General features: G+C 55.8%; 3 protein-coding genes across 5 annotated transcripts in view; 1 reads left to right on the top strand and 2 right to left on the bottom strand.

Annotated features, from left to right (window-relative positions):
* LOC119109211 (serine/threonine-protein kinase 25-like) overlaps positions 1-6,745 on the bottom strand; it is an 11,099-nt gene extending 4,354 nt beyond the window's left edge. The window contains exon 1 of the mRNA XM_037232805.1: positions 6,715-6,745. Within this exon, the coding sequence (XP_037088700.1) occupies positions 6,715-6,745 (31 nt within the window). The remainder of the gene's footprint in view (positions 1-6,714) is intronic.
* A 1,263-nt stretch (positions 6,746-8,008) lies between these two features.
* On the top strand, positions 8,009-12,873 carry Elp5 (Elongator complex protein 5; the record flags this gene model as incomplete). The annotated part of the gene is given in 5 exon segments (XM_037234217.1): positions 8,009-8,084; positions 8,785-9,102; positions 9,720-9,880; positions 10,426-10,616; positions 12,366-12,873. Coding segments are annotated over 5 exon segments (834 nt in total). The 3' UTR covers positions 12,475-12,873.
* Positions 12,874-12,914: 41 nt separating this feature from the next.
* The window catches only part of LOC119110399 (serine/threonine-protein kinase 26), a 41,836-nt gene continuing 38,851 nt past the window's right edge, over positions 12,915-15,899 (bottom strand). For all 3 annotated transcript variants that reach the window (XM_037234212.1, XM_037234211.1, XM_037234213.1), the window contains exons 8-11: positions 14,972-15,146; positions 14,619-14,711; positions 14,087-14,287; positions 12,915-13,777 (exon numbers count right to left, since the gene is read on the bottom strand). In XM_037234212.1, coding sequence (XP_037090107.1) covers positions 13,562-13,777; positions 14,087-14,287; positions 14,619-14,711; positions 14,972-15,146 — 685 coding nt within the window. In that variant the 3' untranslated portion in view covers positions 12,915-13,561. The remainder of the gene's footprint in view (positions 13,778-14,086; positions 14,288-14,618; positions 14,712-14,971; positions 15,147-15,899) is intronic.

Genomic DNA, 15,899 nt, shown 5'->3' with positions numbered 1-15,899 from the left:
AGGTCTTAGTGATGGTCCTTGTGCTGTCATCAGCATGCACGCTAGGGTGCCGGCCTACAACCGGCGTGTTACGGTTGCCGCGGCGTACCACCGGCGTGTGCGGGCCCCACGGTACACAACCGGTATGGCACGCGGCCGCCACGACATGCAAAGGGCGTGGTACGGTGGGCCCAGCATTGAGCTGCTTTGTCGTGCTGGGAAGTCCGTGCATTGGAGGATCAGGCATTGGGCAAGGTTCAGACGCTCCCGGGCGTAACTGCCAGTGGGGTCTGAAGTCTAGACCTGTCTGGATTTCAGCAACTTACGGAAAATAAGGCATTTTCTTGTCTTGACCATGCAAAGCAATGCGAGCCCAGATTTGATTCCAGTAAAGTGATGCTTGCTTAACCTGACTCTGATGATGATGATGATTTGGGGGTTTAAGGGCGCATCCGCTGCTGTAGGTCATGCAGCGCCCATAACTATCAGTTTATGCAGAGCCGCGAATCAGCCAAGTGCATCAATCAAGTCACTTTAAAGGACTTAGATGATCAGGCCTAGTATCATGACGAAAAGTTTACTGGGAAATCTATAGCGCGAAGAAACTGGAGCACTTTACCAAACTCAACAGCGGGTGAAGAATCCCCTGAAAAGTCACATAGCGTGCGACTCTGGACGTGGCGTCCGAAAAACTGCGCTCCGTTGCAGTAAGGTGACGGCAAGCGACCAATACGTGATGCACGGTCAGCGGGTCAGAGTACCGACTGCAGCATGGTTTGTCGCCAGCCAATAGTAGGTGACGGTGCGTAGCATGCGTGTGGCCTATGCGCAACCGGCAAAGAGCAACTTCTTCCTTCCGATTGTCCCGAAAACACGAATGCCATAGTCCAATACGGGGTTTCATGGACTGCAGCTTTTTGGTGCTCAGCGAGTTCCAGTGGAACTGCCATCGCTTCTGCGTAAACAACGACACTGCGGGGTTCCTGTCTTGAGCTGGTAGTGGTGTTATAGGAATTCTAGTCCCTGTCGTAGCGCGCTTTGCTGCCGCGTCAGCAAGATCATTTCCGCATATCCCCACGTGACTTAGGATCCAGCATAGTACGATCGTTTTCCTGCTCGATCCAGTGAGCTAAGACGCAATTGAATGTCCTGGACCAATGGATTCGACGAGGAAAAGCCGCCAACAGCCAGGAGACTGCTCAAGGAGTCGGAAAGAATCAAATGCAGATTGCTATCGTCCACTTCAATAAAACAGAGAGCTTTGCTGATGGCTATAAGCTCGGAAGTGTAGACCGACGCGTGTGAAGGCAGTGTGAATGACCGTGTTGTGGATCCGCACACAAAAGTGCACCCTACACCTGCATCCGTTTTCGAACCATCCGTATAAGTCATCACGTATGCGTCAGAGGAGACTATTTGCTCTAAGGCTGCGACTGACACTTCGGTCATGAGAACGCGTTGCTTTTGCATGTTTGATAACGAAACATCCACTCTTGGCGATGCTAGCTCCCAAGGAGCAGTCTTCATGGGTTTAGGTCTGATGACACGACGTAGGTTGAGGCCGCTCGCGTCTAAAAGTTCTCTCATTCGTACACAAAAGGGAGAAGTTTTTGGTGACTGCTGACGTAGGACAAGCCTTCGTAAGCTACGCGAAAACACTGCTTTGTAGGTGGGATGATCTGGGAACTGCGCCAGCTTGCACGTGTAGCGCAGTCCCAGCATCTGCCTTCGCAATGCTAGTGGGGGCTCGTGAGCCCCCACCAGCAGACTATCTATGGGCGATGTCCGAAAAGCCCCTGTGGCGATACGGAGTGCGGCGTAATGCACCGTGTTCAGAGTACGTTTGATCAGGTCTGATGAACCGTCATAGATAAAACAGCGGCGGTCAAGTTTTGAACGAATTAGGGAACGATATAGGAGTAAGAGTGTCCTATCAGTGCCGTATGATGTACGTCCCACGCACCTTAGGATGTTAAGAGCTTTTAAACATTTGTCGCGGAGATTTCTTATGTGCTCACGGTATGTTAGGCGTCGGTCAAATCTTATACTGAGAAATTTCGCAGTATTGTCATTGGCGACGCGTTGCCCATACAGCCTGACTTCCATATCAGGACAGTGACGGCGACGACGACAGAAATGAACTACAGTTGTCTTCGATGTAGAAAACCGGAGACCGCTGAGCACACTCCACTTCTCCAGACGTGTGACAGCCAGCGTCAGCTGTCGCTCTATCGTGCGAGTGGTCGATGAGATATACCAAATAACAAAGTCGTCTACGAACAGAGAACGGCTGATCCCATGTGGAAGCGTGTCCCCTATGTCGTTTATCATCACTGCGAAAAGAATGACACTTAATACGCTGCACTGAGGCACATCATTGTCCTGTGGGTACCTGTCGGATTGATAAGAACCAACACGCACCCGAAAGAATCTGTCAGTCAAAAATGTTTTGTAAAAACTTTCCCTTGTGACCGCGGAAGCCACAATCGAGTAACTTCATCATAATTCCATGCCTCCACGTGGTATCATAAGCTTTTTCTATTTAAAAAAAGATGGCGCCGGTATGGCGTTTGCTAATAAACCCGGCCGCACTGCGGTATCAAGAGTTAAGATGTGGTCAGTCGTGCTCCGGTTCTTACGGAATCCGCACTGAGCATTCGTAAAAAAGTTTTGACGTTCTTAAGTCCACGAGAGCCGCACATTTTCCATGAGCTTACAAAGCGAGGATGGAAGGGCGATCGGGCGGTAGTCAAGGGCGTTTGTTTCACTTTTCCCGGGCTTTAAAATAGGCACTACTATGGCCTCTCGCCAGGTTGGCGGGAAGCTGCCTGACTTGCATATACGGTTCAAAAGGGCCAACAGCGCTCGTAGTATGCGGGGAGGAAAATGCTGTATCATGTCATCGTGGATGAGGTCGGGCCCCTCCACAACACTACGCGGTGAGCGAATGGCCGCTTGAAGTTCCATGATAGTGAAATGCTTGTTGTATGGTGGGATGTCATCTGCATGAAAATTAACTTGCGAAGTTTCACATGTCGTAAAAACTAACCGTGTGTCGTAAAAACCGTGGATCGCAGGTGCCATTTCGGCAACGCTCTGACAAGGCTTCCCCAATGGCTTCCGCGACATCACTTGGGTGAGTGATGTCTCGATTTCCCACTCGCAGTACGGGAAGTGAGATTGGTGGGTGCAATCCAGCGATTCTTTAAATGCGGCCCCATACATGTGATGTGTCGGCGTGTGGCGATTCAGTGAATTGACGTAGCTGCGCCATGATGCACGTTTCGCCTCTCGTATAGTGCGGCGTGCGGCCGCGCGTGCTTGCCTGAAAGCCAAAAGGTTTAAAGTGTTGCTGTGCCGGTCAAAAGCCCTAAAAGCTCTCCGACGTGCGCGAATAGCGTCGCGACACTCGTCGCTCCACCAAGGTACAGGGATGCGACGAGGGCATCCGGAATGTATTCGCTTGCCGCGTCCAGAACACGAGACGTAAATTCCTCCGCGGTCGGCGTCGCAGAGTCGGAATCGTTAGAAAATACTTCTTCTAGGCGGGTACCAAATCCGCTCCAGTCCACCTTCTTCAAGTTCCAGTGCTGAGTTCGCGTACCAAGAACAGTACCATCACGGTACCGAACCCAGACCGGAAAATGGTCACTTCCAAGGGGGTCCTCTGAAGCATCCCAGGTGAAGTGTGGTACCAACTGCGGACTACAAATGCTCAGGTCTAGCACTGACGATCGTCCTGATGACAATGTAAAATGCGTTCTCGCTCCTGTATTTAAAACATACAAACCTTCGTCACGCACGAAAGCCTCACATAGGCTACCGCGAGTGTTCGTGCAAGCACACCCCCACACAGTATGATGTGTATTAAAATCGCCTAAAACGGACAGAGGGGGAGGTAGTTGAGAGACTGACTCTCGTAGTCCTCCAGATGAAAATGAAACAGCAGGTGGTAAGTAGAGAGAGCGGACAGTTATGGTGCGGCGGTTGAAATTCATCGATGCTGCGACAGCTTGCAAGTCCGTTCTTAACACCAGGCGCCGTGTAGGTACGCTTTGGTGTACAGCCAACAGAACGCCACCGTAAGCAACGGTGTCTGTTGGCATGTCAGTGCGGAATGTAGTGTACCCTTTCAGGCTGAAGGCCGCGTCAGGCGCCAACTTGGACTCTTGGAGACACGCGGCTACCAGGAAGTGCGCACTTAAAATTGTCTGCAAGTCCTGGGTGCTTGACCTTACATCTCTACAGTTCCACTGTAAGGCCGACTAAATGAGGGGACTTTAAAAGCACTGCTATGTTTTAAAAGAACTCAGCAGCGCTAGAGCCCGGCCGATGGCTGCTGGTCCTGTCTTCAGCACCGTTTCCCAAAGAGACCGGGCGGATCCCGGGGCGCATTCGGGGACTACCGCCATCCGTTGGCGAAATCGGCCCCGGCGGACCACACTTTTCCGGGCGCCCCGTCCTAAACGGGGCCGGCGCCGGCGACGTCGTGGTCCTAGGTGGCGGTGGTGGCGGAGGACCCATAGGCGGGCCTCTGCGCGGATCGGAGGGGCCTGCGGGAGCCTCCACACGCTTTCGGGGCGACGGGAGGGCCTCCCCCGTTGAAGCGGTCACCTGGTCCGCTCCAGACAGCCGGTTGGCTGCCTTGGCACGCTCCTGGTCAGCCAGGCGTGCCCGCTTTGCCTCACGGGCGCGCCTGTCTGCCTCGTGACGCTCAAGCGTGTCTGCCGCTCGCGAGCTCGCGCTCGCCAAGGTTGCACTAGTCGTCGGGCTGGCAGACAGGAGGGCAGCCGACAGCGCCTGGTTACCCCGGTCACGCCGAACCACCGTCCAACCACCGTCGCCTGCCACCGATGGCGAAACCCTTGTGGGGGGCGAGGAGGTTAGCAGCACGGTCTCCTTCGACCGCTCCAGCGAGGAAGGGGGATCCAGGGCTGCCAGATTGGAGTCCAGCGCCTGGTTCGTTGACACAACCGAGAGACCAAAGGACTTCAAGGGCGCTACAAACTGAACAGCGGTCATTTGATCGTTGGGGGGTCGGACGTGTGGTGGAGATCTTAGCTTTTTTCGGCGTATGATGTTCGAGGGTGGCTCTCCTCGTACAGTGTTTTGGCCTCGTGAAAGAGATGTTGCGAGTGGTCTTAATCGAGATAATTCCTTTTTCCTTCACGTACGCTGGGCACGTGCGGTCGTAAGTCGTGTGCGGAGCCTGGTCTTTGCTACAGTTCACACAGCACGCTGTCTCTGAATCGCAAAATTCCGTTGTGTGCTCGGGAAGAAGCGCCATTTCCCACAGGCAGACTTGTTGCGGTAGTACTGTTTGGTATGGCCAAATCGCTGGCAGTGGAAGCATCGCATGGGGTTCGGAATGAAAAGGCGCGCATTGACACATGCGTATCCAACGCGTATTTCAGAAGGCAGATCCGGGCGATTGAAAGTCAAGATGCTGTTATTTGTCGGCAGTTGTCCACTTCCTTTTCTAGTGGAGATCCTACGTGCAGCAGTGACGCCAACACAGACAACTCGTCGCGATCTTTTTCTTCACGAACGTCCAGCATGTCAAGTAGTTGATTATTCTCCCTGGATGCATTTTTTTTTTTGTACAGGTGTGGTGTCACTCGGACAGGTACAGAAACGTCTCGTTTGCCATCCTTGTCCCCGAACGCCGGTACGTGAATTCGGCTGACAGCCATCGCACGATCAGCCTCTGCCCCGCTAAGCAAACTATACTCTAACCCTCCATCACGCAAGTTGTCGCACCGAACCACATTTCCAAATCGATCACACCCTGTTATTCCGCTCCAAACGGCGAGAGAGACGAGGTCTCGTCTTGTCACTTGGAAAACCAAAATTCGGGGAGATGGCGAAGATTCCCCGCTGCTTCCTGTTATGAACGTGGTCCTTCCCCTTTCGGGGGTCGAATGGTTTTTTTTGGTTATAATATGCCATGCAAGTTTCAGTGAAGTTCGGCACCGGGGCTCCCCCACCCACCACGGAGCCCAACTGGTGGACGGCCCAACACTCCCTCGGGAGGTGGTTACCGCCAGGGCCACGCCGGTGCTATACGGGGCGAACGACGCCTCCCACACGGCCAGGGGTAAACCGGGGAGACCCCTCCCCGTCCTGACCGTGGTTCAGCGCCGCCGCCCCTTGACCCCGTAAACCGCTGCGCACGGCCAGGCGACCCAAGCGGAGGACCCGCACGGAAGCACCCAGTCGCAGCGTGAGCGACAAGCCGCTAGGCCCGTGTGGGGCCACCACGGACCTCCCGCTGTCCCCGGATATCCTGGTTGAAGTGGAGTGTTGGGACGAGCCGCGACTGACCCGCACGACGCGCCCCTCAGCTACCAGGATCCGATCAACCCGGGGACGCGGGCGAGGGGGCACGGCAAACCCCGATAAAACTAGGATTAGGAGTGATGAGTGGGTCAGATGCGGGAAAAGCGGGTAGGTGTGGGGAGGGGAGCGGCGAGACAAGGAGCGGGAGCTCACGTACCGGCAGGGTCGCTACGCCCTGAGAGGGAGCAGCTTGCGCTGTTCACCCCGTTACCGGAGCTGGGACCCCGGTGCCCCTGCGGGGTTGACCTGGCTCTACGTATCATGCTGGAGGTGGGGCTATGGGCTTCGTGGGACTCGTCTCAAAATGACCTTGGGATGATAATGTCACGCGTGAGCCCACATACTACAGTTCCATATGCATTGACAGATATCCCACATCCGATTTGTATTGCTTACCATTCATCCGGTGGGTGACAGCACCATTCATCCCTAGGCACCCCCGTAGTACCATCAGCACTGGTTCAATATTAAAGATGGTGATGAGAAGACTATCATAATGCCGTAGACTTGAAATTTGAATATCCCCGCTAAATCAAATTCGTACTACGTAAAGCATTGTAATTACTTTTCATTGTAGGTATATTATGGTATTGCCATGACGTCACTTACTTGCATGAGCGGCGGGCGCAAGGCAAGTGTAACTATTCTTTGATACAATCACGGTGAGATGTTACGAAGTGTGGGACCAGGTGCCAATATTTACCTATTAACCCGTGCAGCGCTGTATAACTTTGCATTGCTTTGTAGTGATCAGGAATGGAAGGTCAGTTGTATCGCTGGTCCCGATCTGGTCAAGCTCCCGGTCCGGTGGCCAAACAGTCTCAAATGATGGGCAGATTCAGTGAGGAATGTCATAAATGATATCCGCCCAGTGCATATCAAGCGTAGGCTTAAACAGGCTCATTAAACATTAAAGCTTTTTGCTCTTAAAATGTTTAACTGTTCTTTTTGTAGAGATGTGCGTATGAGGATTCAAAAACAGGTGCTTGCTCCACGTAAGTGGGGTGAGAGAGTCATGTCCATTCCAACCCTTCCATAATTTCAGGAATACACATGCATGTATTATTATATGTTGGGTCCTTCATATGCAACATTATATTTTCCCATGTTTTCATCCCCTGGTAACACATGTGCTTGGACTAGAACCTCTGCATTTTTTCCATGTTTTCCTCCCTGTGGTAACAATTGTGTTTGGAGAAGAACCTCCCTCACCCTGATTATTCTGTAATATCAAGAAGGTATTTTGACGATTTGTAACAGTGAACACATTGTGCAGTCCAAAATCTTCCTTCCCTTTGTTATATTTTGGTGATGTGTCATGGAAGTCCCTCCTCTCCATGCATGTTTATTTTATGTATGGCCATGCTATTGGTTTCAGATACATTTGAGGCAATCAATTAAATAGAAAGTATTGGTATTGTGCAGATGAAAGCGTTGTAATGTGTGATGTCCCGTTAAACTGACACACATTTGGACTGTGACTGTGTAGACTAGCATACATTATTTGGTGTCATTAGGCTTTTTTAAAAGCCATGGTGCAGATCAGATTTCATCACATAGTGAAGGTGTGTTGCAAATGGAAAGTTGATATGGAATGTTTTCTCTTTGCTACCATTTGATGAAGACAGTACACATGTTGCACTTTGTCCAGTGACATCATTATATGGTTCCAGCTTAATCTTCAGCGCAGGACTAGACTCGTGGAAGCACAATGTATGAGAAAGTCTTGTCTGCAAAACCAGATGGATCATCAGTATTATTTATTGGTGAGTTGGATCTTCAAGGCCAAGTTAATTTTGTGGGTTGGCTGGTGCTTTATTTGTGGGCTGTGATATGTACTTGGTGCTGATACCTGGCAGTTTGCTGTTTTGTTTAGCAAGATGGTCATGGTGATTAGTAAGCAGTATGAGGAAAGGCATAATGATATTGCAGCATGGAGTTAGAAACATTCATTAATGACACTATGATGCATGTCTCCATGCCTCAGGATTGCATTACAGTTTTTACACTATTTATTCTTTTGATGCTGTAGCTCTCATGTCTGGTACAAGATAAGGTCCATCTCTGTGTGTTGGGAGGAGAGAGAGGGGCATCATGGTCATTTGGGAATTAAAATATTTTATGTGGTCATTAACCCAAAGCATGCTTCACTTTATTTTTTGTGAGGTGCTTTGCACAACATTTTGTTGTAGTGACAGACCACACCCTACATCAGCCATTCACACAGTCAAAGCTATTTTTCCCTCAAGTATTGTATCACGTGATGTGAAACTGTGGTCATCTGTCGTGACTCATTAATTAAATTCCACCACATTCAGTGTGACATGGTCAAAGTTAAACTTTACCACTCTCAAAAAGTTTCTTCACATACCATACCTCACACCATGCCTAGGGGAGTGGTTCATGTATGAGCACAGAACAGACAGTTCAGACATAGATTCCACCAGCCTGTGCTGCTGCCCACAGATGTGGGAGCCAGCTGCTCGCACCAGCTGCTGCTGGGGTACGTGCTGTACCGGCTGCAGCAGCAGGTGGCCGTGACGTTCGTGCCGAGCGGCGAGCGGCCGGAGCAGCTGCCTGGCCAGCCACTGCTCAGCTGCCGGCCGCTAGATGAACAGCCAGGCTGCTGGCGGTCGGCTGCCCAGCTGGCCGCCCAGTTGGAGGCAGCTGTGCCTGCCGCTGGCCTGCCTGCACAGCTGATGGTGCTGGAGGATGCCTCGTGTCTGGCGCATTGGCTTGGTGTTGGCCGACTCTGCCGACTGGTGCAGCGGGTCATGGCCATAGGTGAGCTGGGATGGTGTGGCAAGTTATGGGTAGAGGTCAGCATGAGGGTGGAGCTGGTCATGGCCGGAGATGAGCTGGAGCCGTGCAGCAGGTCACAGCTGGGGGTGACCATGGGTGGTGCTACAGGTCACAGCCAGAGGTGGGCTGGGATGGTGGAGTAGGTCATGGTTAGAGGTGAGCTGGGGTGGTGCAGTGGGTCACAGCCAGAGGTGAGCTGGGGTGGTGCAGTGGGTCATGGTTAGGCCTAGTTGGGGTGGTGCAGCAGGTCATAGCCAGAGCTGGCTGGGGTGGTGCAGTGGATCACAGCGAGGGGTGAGGTGGTGTGGTGCAGCGGGCCACAGCCAGAGGTGAGCTGGGATCTGACCCAGCCAGTGGTCTTTGAAGGACGAGTGAGCACTGCCATATGTTAAGTGTTATTTATCGGGTTGACAGCGAGCACAAAGCAGTATTTTTGTCATCTTTTCGTTCCTTGTAGTTCATTTGGGCTAATGCTAACAGACATAACTAAAACCTCACCCACCGACTTGTTAAACTGCTCGCCCCCAACATTTCGCGATCATGTGCCGTTCCCCCTCGGACCGCCAGATGGCGCTGACCACGCGCTGTTCCCGCCCCAGGCCACCAGATGGTGCTGGCGGTGGGTGAGAACGCCATCGGTGAGGAGTGGCTGGCCCAGCTGCGCCACTACGCCAGTCACGTGGTGGCGGTGGAGGGCACGGGACGCGAGGTGGCCATCAGCGTCACCTGCCGCTCCAGGACCGGCAAGGTCGATACGGCTGTACGTACAGTGGGCGCAGAGCGGCGCGCGCGCGGCATAGATCGCCAGGCCGCTGCCACGTCAGCCACAAACGTGGGATGAGGTGTTTTGGGAACTGTTTGCATGGGGAATGCACGTGACAGAAATGGCTTTACAAACAGATGGGCGTTATTAGTGCGTTTGATATGTTCCATCCCCTAATGTCAATCAATCATTCAATCTATGTATTGCTGAGGTAAAAACATGTCGAAAGTTGTGAGAATGCATTCAAAGATCAAATGCTTTGTATCTGTGATGACTTCATGAACGTGCTAGACTGTTCTTGCGGTCAGTTTCTTGCGGCCCAGTGTCCGTCATTGTTTCACTGGCTTCCCGTGATCGGATGAGAAGGAGCGGGTGTGTCTGGACACCAAGCTGCAGGTGGTCTTTCCCCCTATCACTTGTCGTGACGGCCCCCCCCCCCCCCTCCCCGTGTCTCCGTTAGAAGGAGCGGGTGGTCCTGGACACCGGGCTGCAGGTTATCTGTACCCCTGTCACTGGTCCTGACCTCCCCGTGTCCCCGTCAGGAGGAGCGGGTGGTCCTGGACACCGGGCTGCAGGTGACCCGCGTGGAGCCGCGGCGGCCCCAACTCGCCCCTGTGCAGCGTCCGGGTCCCGATCCGGCCGCCCAGCTGACCACCGGCCTCACCACCTTCAGCCTGCAGCTGTCGGAGCAGGAGCGCCAGGCGCGCAGCCGGCTCGTGCTGCCCTACCTCAGGTAAGGCCCGGCTCTTGCTGCCCTATACCAGATACCTCCTGGTTCAAGCTGCCCTGGATCAGATAAGGCCAGGCTGGTGGTGCCCTACCTCAGGTAAGGTCCGGCTCGTGCTGCCCTATCGCAGGTCAGGCCCGGCTCGTGCTGCCCTATCTCAGATAAAGCCCGGCTCTTGCTGCCCTATACCAGATACGGCCCGTTTCGAGCTGCCCTGGCTCAGATAAGGCCCGGCTCGTGCTGCCCTATCTCAGATAAGGCCAGGCTGGTGCTGCCCCAGCTCAGATAAGGCCCGGCTCGTGCCGCCTCACCTCAGGTGAGTCTCCAGTGCGGCACTGCTCCGCTGGCAGATGCCCTGCCGCGCCGCAAGGCCGTTCGGCGTCGCCCCGGACGGGGCGTAATTAATGGATACTTTCCACAGACATGCCTTCAGCATTACTGACGGCCCCCGCAAACGCGGTGCGGCCCAGGCTCGTGACGTAGATCGACGCCACTGTCCGCCACCCGGCCGCATCTCGGCCTTTTCCGACCGGCCGTTGCTGAGGTCCTGCATGCGTAGCACACGCACGTTCGCAGGTAGATCAGGGCGTGGTTTCATCAAACCAAACTACGAAACTGCGCATTTGTTAATCACCACGTGCGAGTGAATGGACCGGAAAAGGCAAACAATGTGGGTCGTAAATCATCCTCCGAAAGGCCTTGCAAGTACAAATCCAAGCTGTTTATGGAGCGCTTGTTCATGCGTGGGGAATCAGAAGTGCGCTGGTTGGTGGCTTCCTTTGAAACCAGGCCCTGTGTCGCCGTAGCTATTCGTGTTTGATGTGCCGGGCAAGCTGAGCAAAGACAACGTGCGCGTAAGCTGATAAGGTTCAGCATCCACTCTTGTTTTGATAGTGGTGGAATCATTTTTCGGCCATTAAGGGACGTTATATTAATCGAGACTAATATTTGGATACGTATGTCAGAGAGCGTCATGTTTTGCAAATTCAGATTGTATAGTTTTACCAGCTGTTCTCCCTCAATGCTTCAATATGCCTCTAGTTTTGGCTTTATATGGGTCCTATTGCAGGTTCGTACCTTATGTGGTCGCTGCATTACACCAGTACGTTAAATCATGGCTTATGGCGTCATCAGCCGAACAAAAAGTGGCATAAGGGGCATGTCCTTTGTCCTGCGCCTGCCGAGCAGCCTGTGCAAAACGGCCTTTTGGAATTAAAATATTTTGGGCAGTTAAAATTAAAAACCTTGAGTTAGCCCAATCCCTTAAATGCTTCTTTGGCGTTGTTGTATTCAGTAAACTTTGAAACACTTGCGTGGTTGTGAAGAGTTGGTTTCAATCAATGACAGTTGTAATTGCACCGGCAGTCATGTTTCACTATGACAAGTTGTATTTCATGTGTATGCTATGGGCGTCGCTCATTTCTAACCTTTTGTTGCTTGTTAATCCGCCATGGAAAACGAGAATGCCCCGTTGGTGGCTATTTCTTGACTTAGTGGAGCGGCCCAACATTTTCCACGCATTTTGGGGATCACGGTCTGTTAGTTGCGTCGTTGTTGCCTTTACAACAGGACGGCACTGCTCTCAACGTACATTTGTAGCGCGGAGTCTGGCTGTTGTGGCTTCCGTATCAATCTGACTGCCGTGGTTTCCGTGGCAGTCTGGCTGCTGTGGCTTCCGTGGCAGTCTGGCTGCCGTTGCTTCCGTGGCAGTCTGGCTCGAGGTCGCACTGGAGTCGTCCAACGTTCTGCCCGCAGGCCGGAGCAGGGTCGGGAGGAGGCCGGGTCGGGAGGTCAGATCTTCTACCAGCCGGACGCCGCCGACGACTGGGACGAGGAGGATCCCGACGACGATCTGGACGTGTGACCTGACCTGGCACGATCCCGGGCCTGGGATGACCCCGGCCAGGTCGGGAGGAGCTGTTAAAGATCTTTGCCACCTCCAGTCCGAAAGATCAGCCGAATGTGAACTAGGCCTGGCCTGGAAGGTGACCGGGGTCTGACCCCGGCAGACACGACCCGCGGCGTGACCCCGGCAGCGCCTGAGCCTGTGTGACCGCTGTGGGTCTGTCAGCGGATCTCCGTCTGCGTCCGGCTCCGAAGGACCGGACCCGGGCGACGCATCTGTCGAGGAAACCGTGCCGTGCCTTCCCGTGCAGGGGAGAATGGCGTGTGTAAACTGACTGATTAATGAAGTCCGCAGAGACGCACAGCCGGGCCGATCAATGTCGGAGCGGCTCCGAAGACTGGTCTTGACGGGTCCGAAGACCGGTCGATAAGTTGTTGTCTGACTTCAAAGATGATAAATTTGTTTTGCAATTACTGTGCGAGTGTTAAGAACATCAACCACTGCGACCCTGGGTCTCTGTCAACGCGCCTCTCTGAGGTCTCCGACGAAACCCACGCACTGCGCGCTCAAATATTGTATTGTTATTAGTATATACATTTTGTTACACACATAATTGTCGCTATAATCAACAACGCTATGTCAATCGAGCACAGGCGCGTCCAGCCAATAAATATATTCTAGACTCGAGCGGGGCCGCGAGGCGCCGCCCCGGCGGGCTGGCCGCCCCGGCGGCGGGCGGGCCCGTCCCGCGCTCGGCCCCCACGTTTGTTCGATGCGACCCGTCGCCGCGGCGTCGGTCGTACTAGTCTCGCAGGTTTTGATTTCTCGGCGGATTCATCGTGGTGGGGCGGGCGGGCCGGCGACTAGCGGACCTCGGCGCGAGCGAGCGGGCGCGCGCTGCCGCCCGGTGAGCGAAGGAATGCGACTCGCGACCAAAGTCAACAACACTGGATCACTTCTCGACTGGGCAAAATAGTCTGTCTCGCTATGTACAGCGGCGCGCGGACTCGCTTATTGCCGGGCGTCGACGGGCCGCCGGCGCCGCTATCACAAGCACTCTTTGGCCGGCGGGTGCGGCGGGCGCGCGCGCCCGGGAGTCGCCGCCTCACCGCGCCAGCCGGTCCATGGCGGCGCGCAGGCGCTGTTCTCCCATGCTCGGCACCAGCTTGACCATCAGCTGCTGCACGAACTGGTCGCTGATGCCGGGCGCGCTGCGCTCGGCCAGCTCGAAGGCGTTGCGCAGCTCGTCGATGGCGTCAGTGCGTTGCGCCAGCGAGGACGAGTCGCGCGCCCGGTAGCTGTTCCGGTGTCGCCGCTGGAGCTGCCGGCACGGTCGCAGTCGGTCACGCACCGGCCGCCGCTATCACACACAGTCATGCACAACGGGCGTCAAGAATGCCCCCGGTCCAGAGGGAGCGCATGCCGTTACTCCAGGTGCTGACTTCGGCCTAGACGCGGCCAAGTAATGAAAGCCGTCGGGTCAACAACGCCGCTTCCATTGGCATCATCAATCCCCGTGTGGAAACTGAGCCCCTGCAAGTCGCCTGCACTGGGAAACAAAGCCCGACCTGTGGCGCAGTACTTGCACCCCCAACCCCTCGCTTCGCCGGCCGCCTGCGGGTGTACCGACCTCGGACATGAGCGGGTGGATGACACCGCTGAGCGTGCGGCTCCGGTTCGGGTGCTGGCTGGTGGGACTGACGACCTTGCTCGGACTGCCCGACGAGCGGCGTCTGTTGCCGGCCGCCGGCGTCGCCGGCTCGGCCGGGCTCTCCGCCACCGACCGGCGGTGCTCGGTCGGCGGCGGCGGCGCCGACGTGGTAGGCCGCGTCTGTCCGACATGGGTGGCGCGTCAGCGCGGCGTCGCAGCCCGACACGGGCCATGCCGCCGACACAACGGCGGGCGACAGCGGCGGACAGCACGGCGACGACACCCGACAACGCAGGCAGGTCGCGACGACCGCTCTGACCGACCACAACAGATCACACGACCGCGTCGTCCGCCACCTGCGACATCTCATCACGTCCCGAACTCAACACGGGTCAACCGGTGTGCAACCGGCTGCCAGCTCTACCCCGCACGTGGTCTGCGGCGCCCCGCCGCGCCGGAGCCGGCCGCGCCTCGGGTGACCCCCGGTCGATGCCCCGGCGGCGCCACTGACCGGACTGCGCGGCGGCGGCGTCTCCTTCTCCGGAGACCGCGGCGTCGGTGTCGTCAGCGGCGAGACGTCCGGCAGCGCCGAGCCGTTCTGCAGCTGCGGAGGGGACGGACCGCGCGGGTTAGGGGCTGGACGGGACGCTGCAGGCCGGAGGGGGAGGGGGTGAGGGGGGACACAACGCAGCTAGATCCACCCGGGACGGCGACACAACCCAGCGAGATCTACAGGAAAACGGTACGCACACCGCCACGCACGGGTCACGGGCCTGGCTCTGCGGGCGAACGCAGCTGCCCGGCGGCCTGACATACCACGGTATCTGACAGCTCCAAGTGATGGCCCGGCACCCCGTCACTGACCTGCGTGATGACCTGGGGCGGTATCCGGTTGTTGTGGTTCATGCTGTCGATGTCGCGGTCGGCCTTGCCGCCGTTGTCGACGTTGTCCAGCTCGGTCTGGCGGCGGCCCGACGACGGGCCGCGGATGGTCGGCACCCACGGCTCGTCCAGGTCGGAGTCGTTCCGCGACCCCTCCCTGCGGGCGATCGGCGCCGGCCGGCGTCAGCACGGCCGGTGACTCCAGCGCAGCGGAGGGCGTCCCACAGGCGACCCCGTCGCGACTGAGGACATCACGTCGACTATCCCGCCCTATCCGGTACGCATGGTACCGCGCTCATTGCACCCCGAATAAGAAATCATCCAGTCATCGACATGGGCCACAAGTGACACGCTTGGTCGCTGCACGACCGGCGGGTTTGGACCGCCTCGCGCGGCGGCCCCATAAGAGGCGACAGCCGTCACACGGCGCGCTCTCCTGCAGCCGCGCCGTCGCGGCACTGTGCCGCCCTCTGGCGGGCTGCGGATCGAGACGGGTCAGGCTGCAGGGGGCGGGCGGGCCGCGGCACCGAACCACGAGAGGGTCGGCCCGGCGCGCCGCCGGTCGGCTGCCGGCCACGTCCGTCACACACACCGAGTGAGTCCCAGCGTACGTCACGTATCCGCGCATCGCCAGAACATGAGCCAACCACGCCTCTTAACGGGCCCCACGTCCAGTTCATTAGTCATGACTCAACGACGATGGTTTGCATGTTCCACTGTGCAAACAGTCGGACAGAAATGGGCCAAGGGGTGGCGAACGTGTCCGCTTTGATTGCACGTAAGTAGCAGAGTGTTAGCTTAGCTCCAGACGAATAGGAATACAAACGAGTGCTGAAGTTCCGAGTGTTCCGGCCCCTTGCGCACTTCATGCCTGCCCCATCAATTGCATAATCTACGAAGATCATTAAAA

Source organism: Pollicipes pollicipes, unplaced genomic scaffold (genome assembly GCF_011947565.3).
Source record: "Pollicipes pollicipes isolate AB1234 unplaced genomic scaffold, Ppol_2.1 Scaffold_7231;HRSCAF=8579_pilon_pilon_pilon, whole genome shotgun sequence".
NCBI lineage: Eukaryota > Metazoa > Arthropoda > Thecostraca > Pollicipedomorpha > Pollicipedidae > Pollicipes > Pollicipes pollicipes.
Note: the sequence above shows the minus strand (reverse complement) of the source record. Positions and strands in the feature narration are given on the sequence as shown.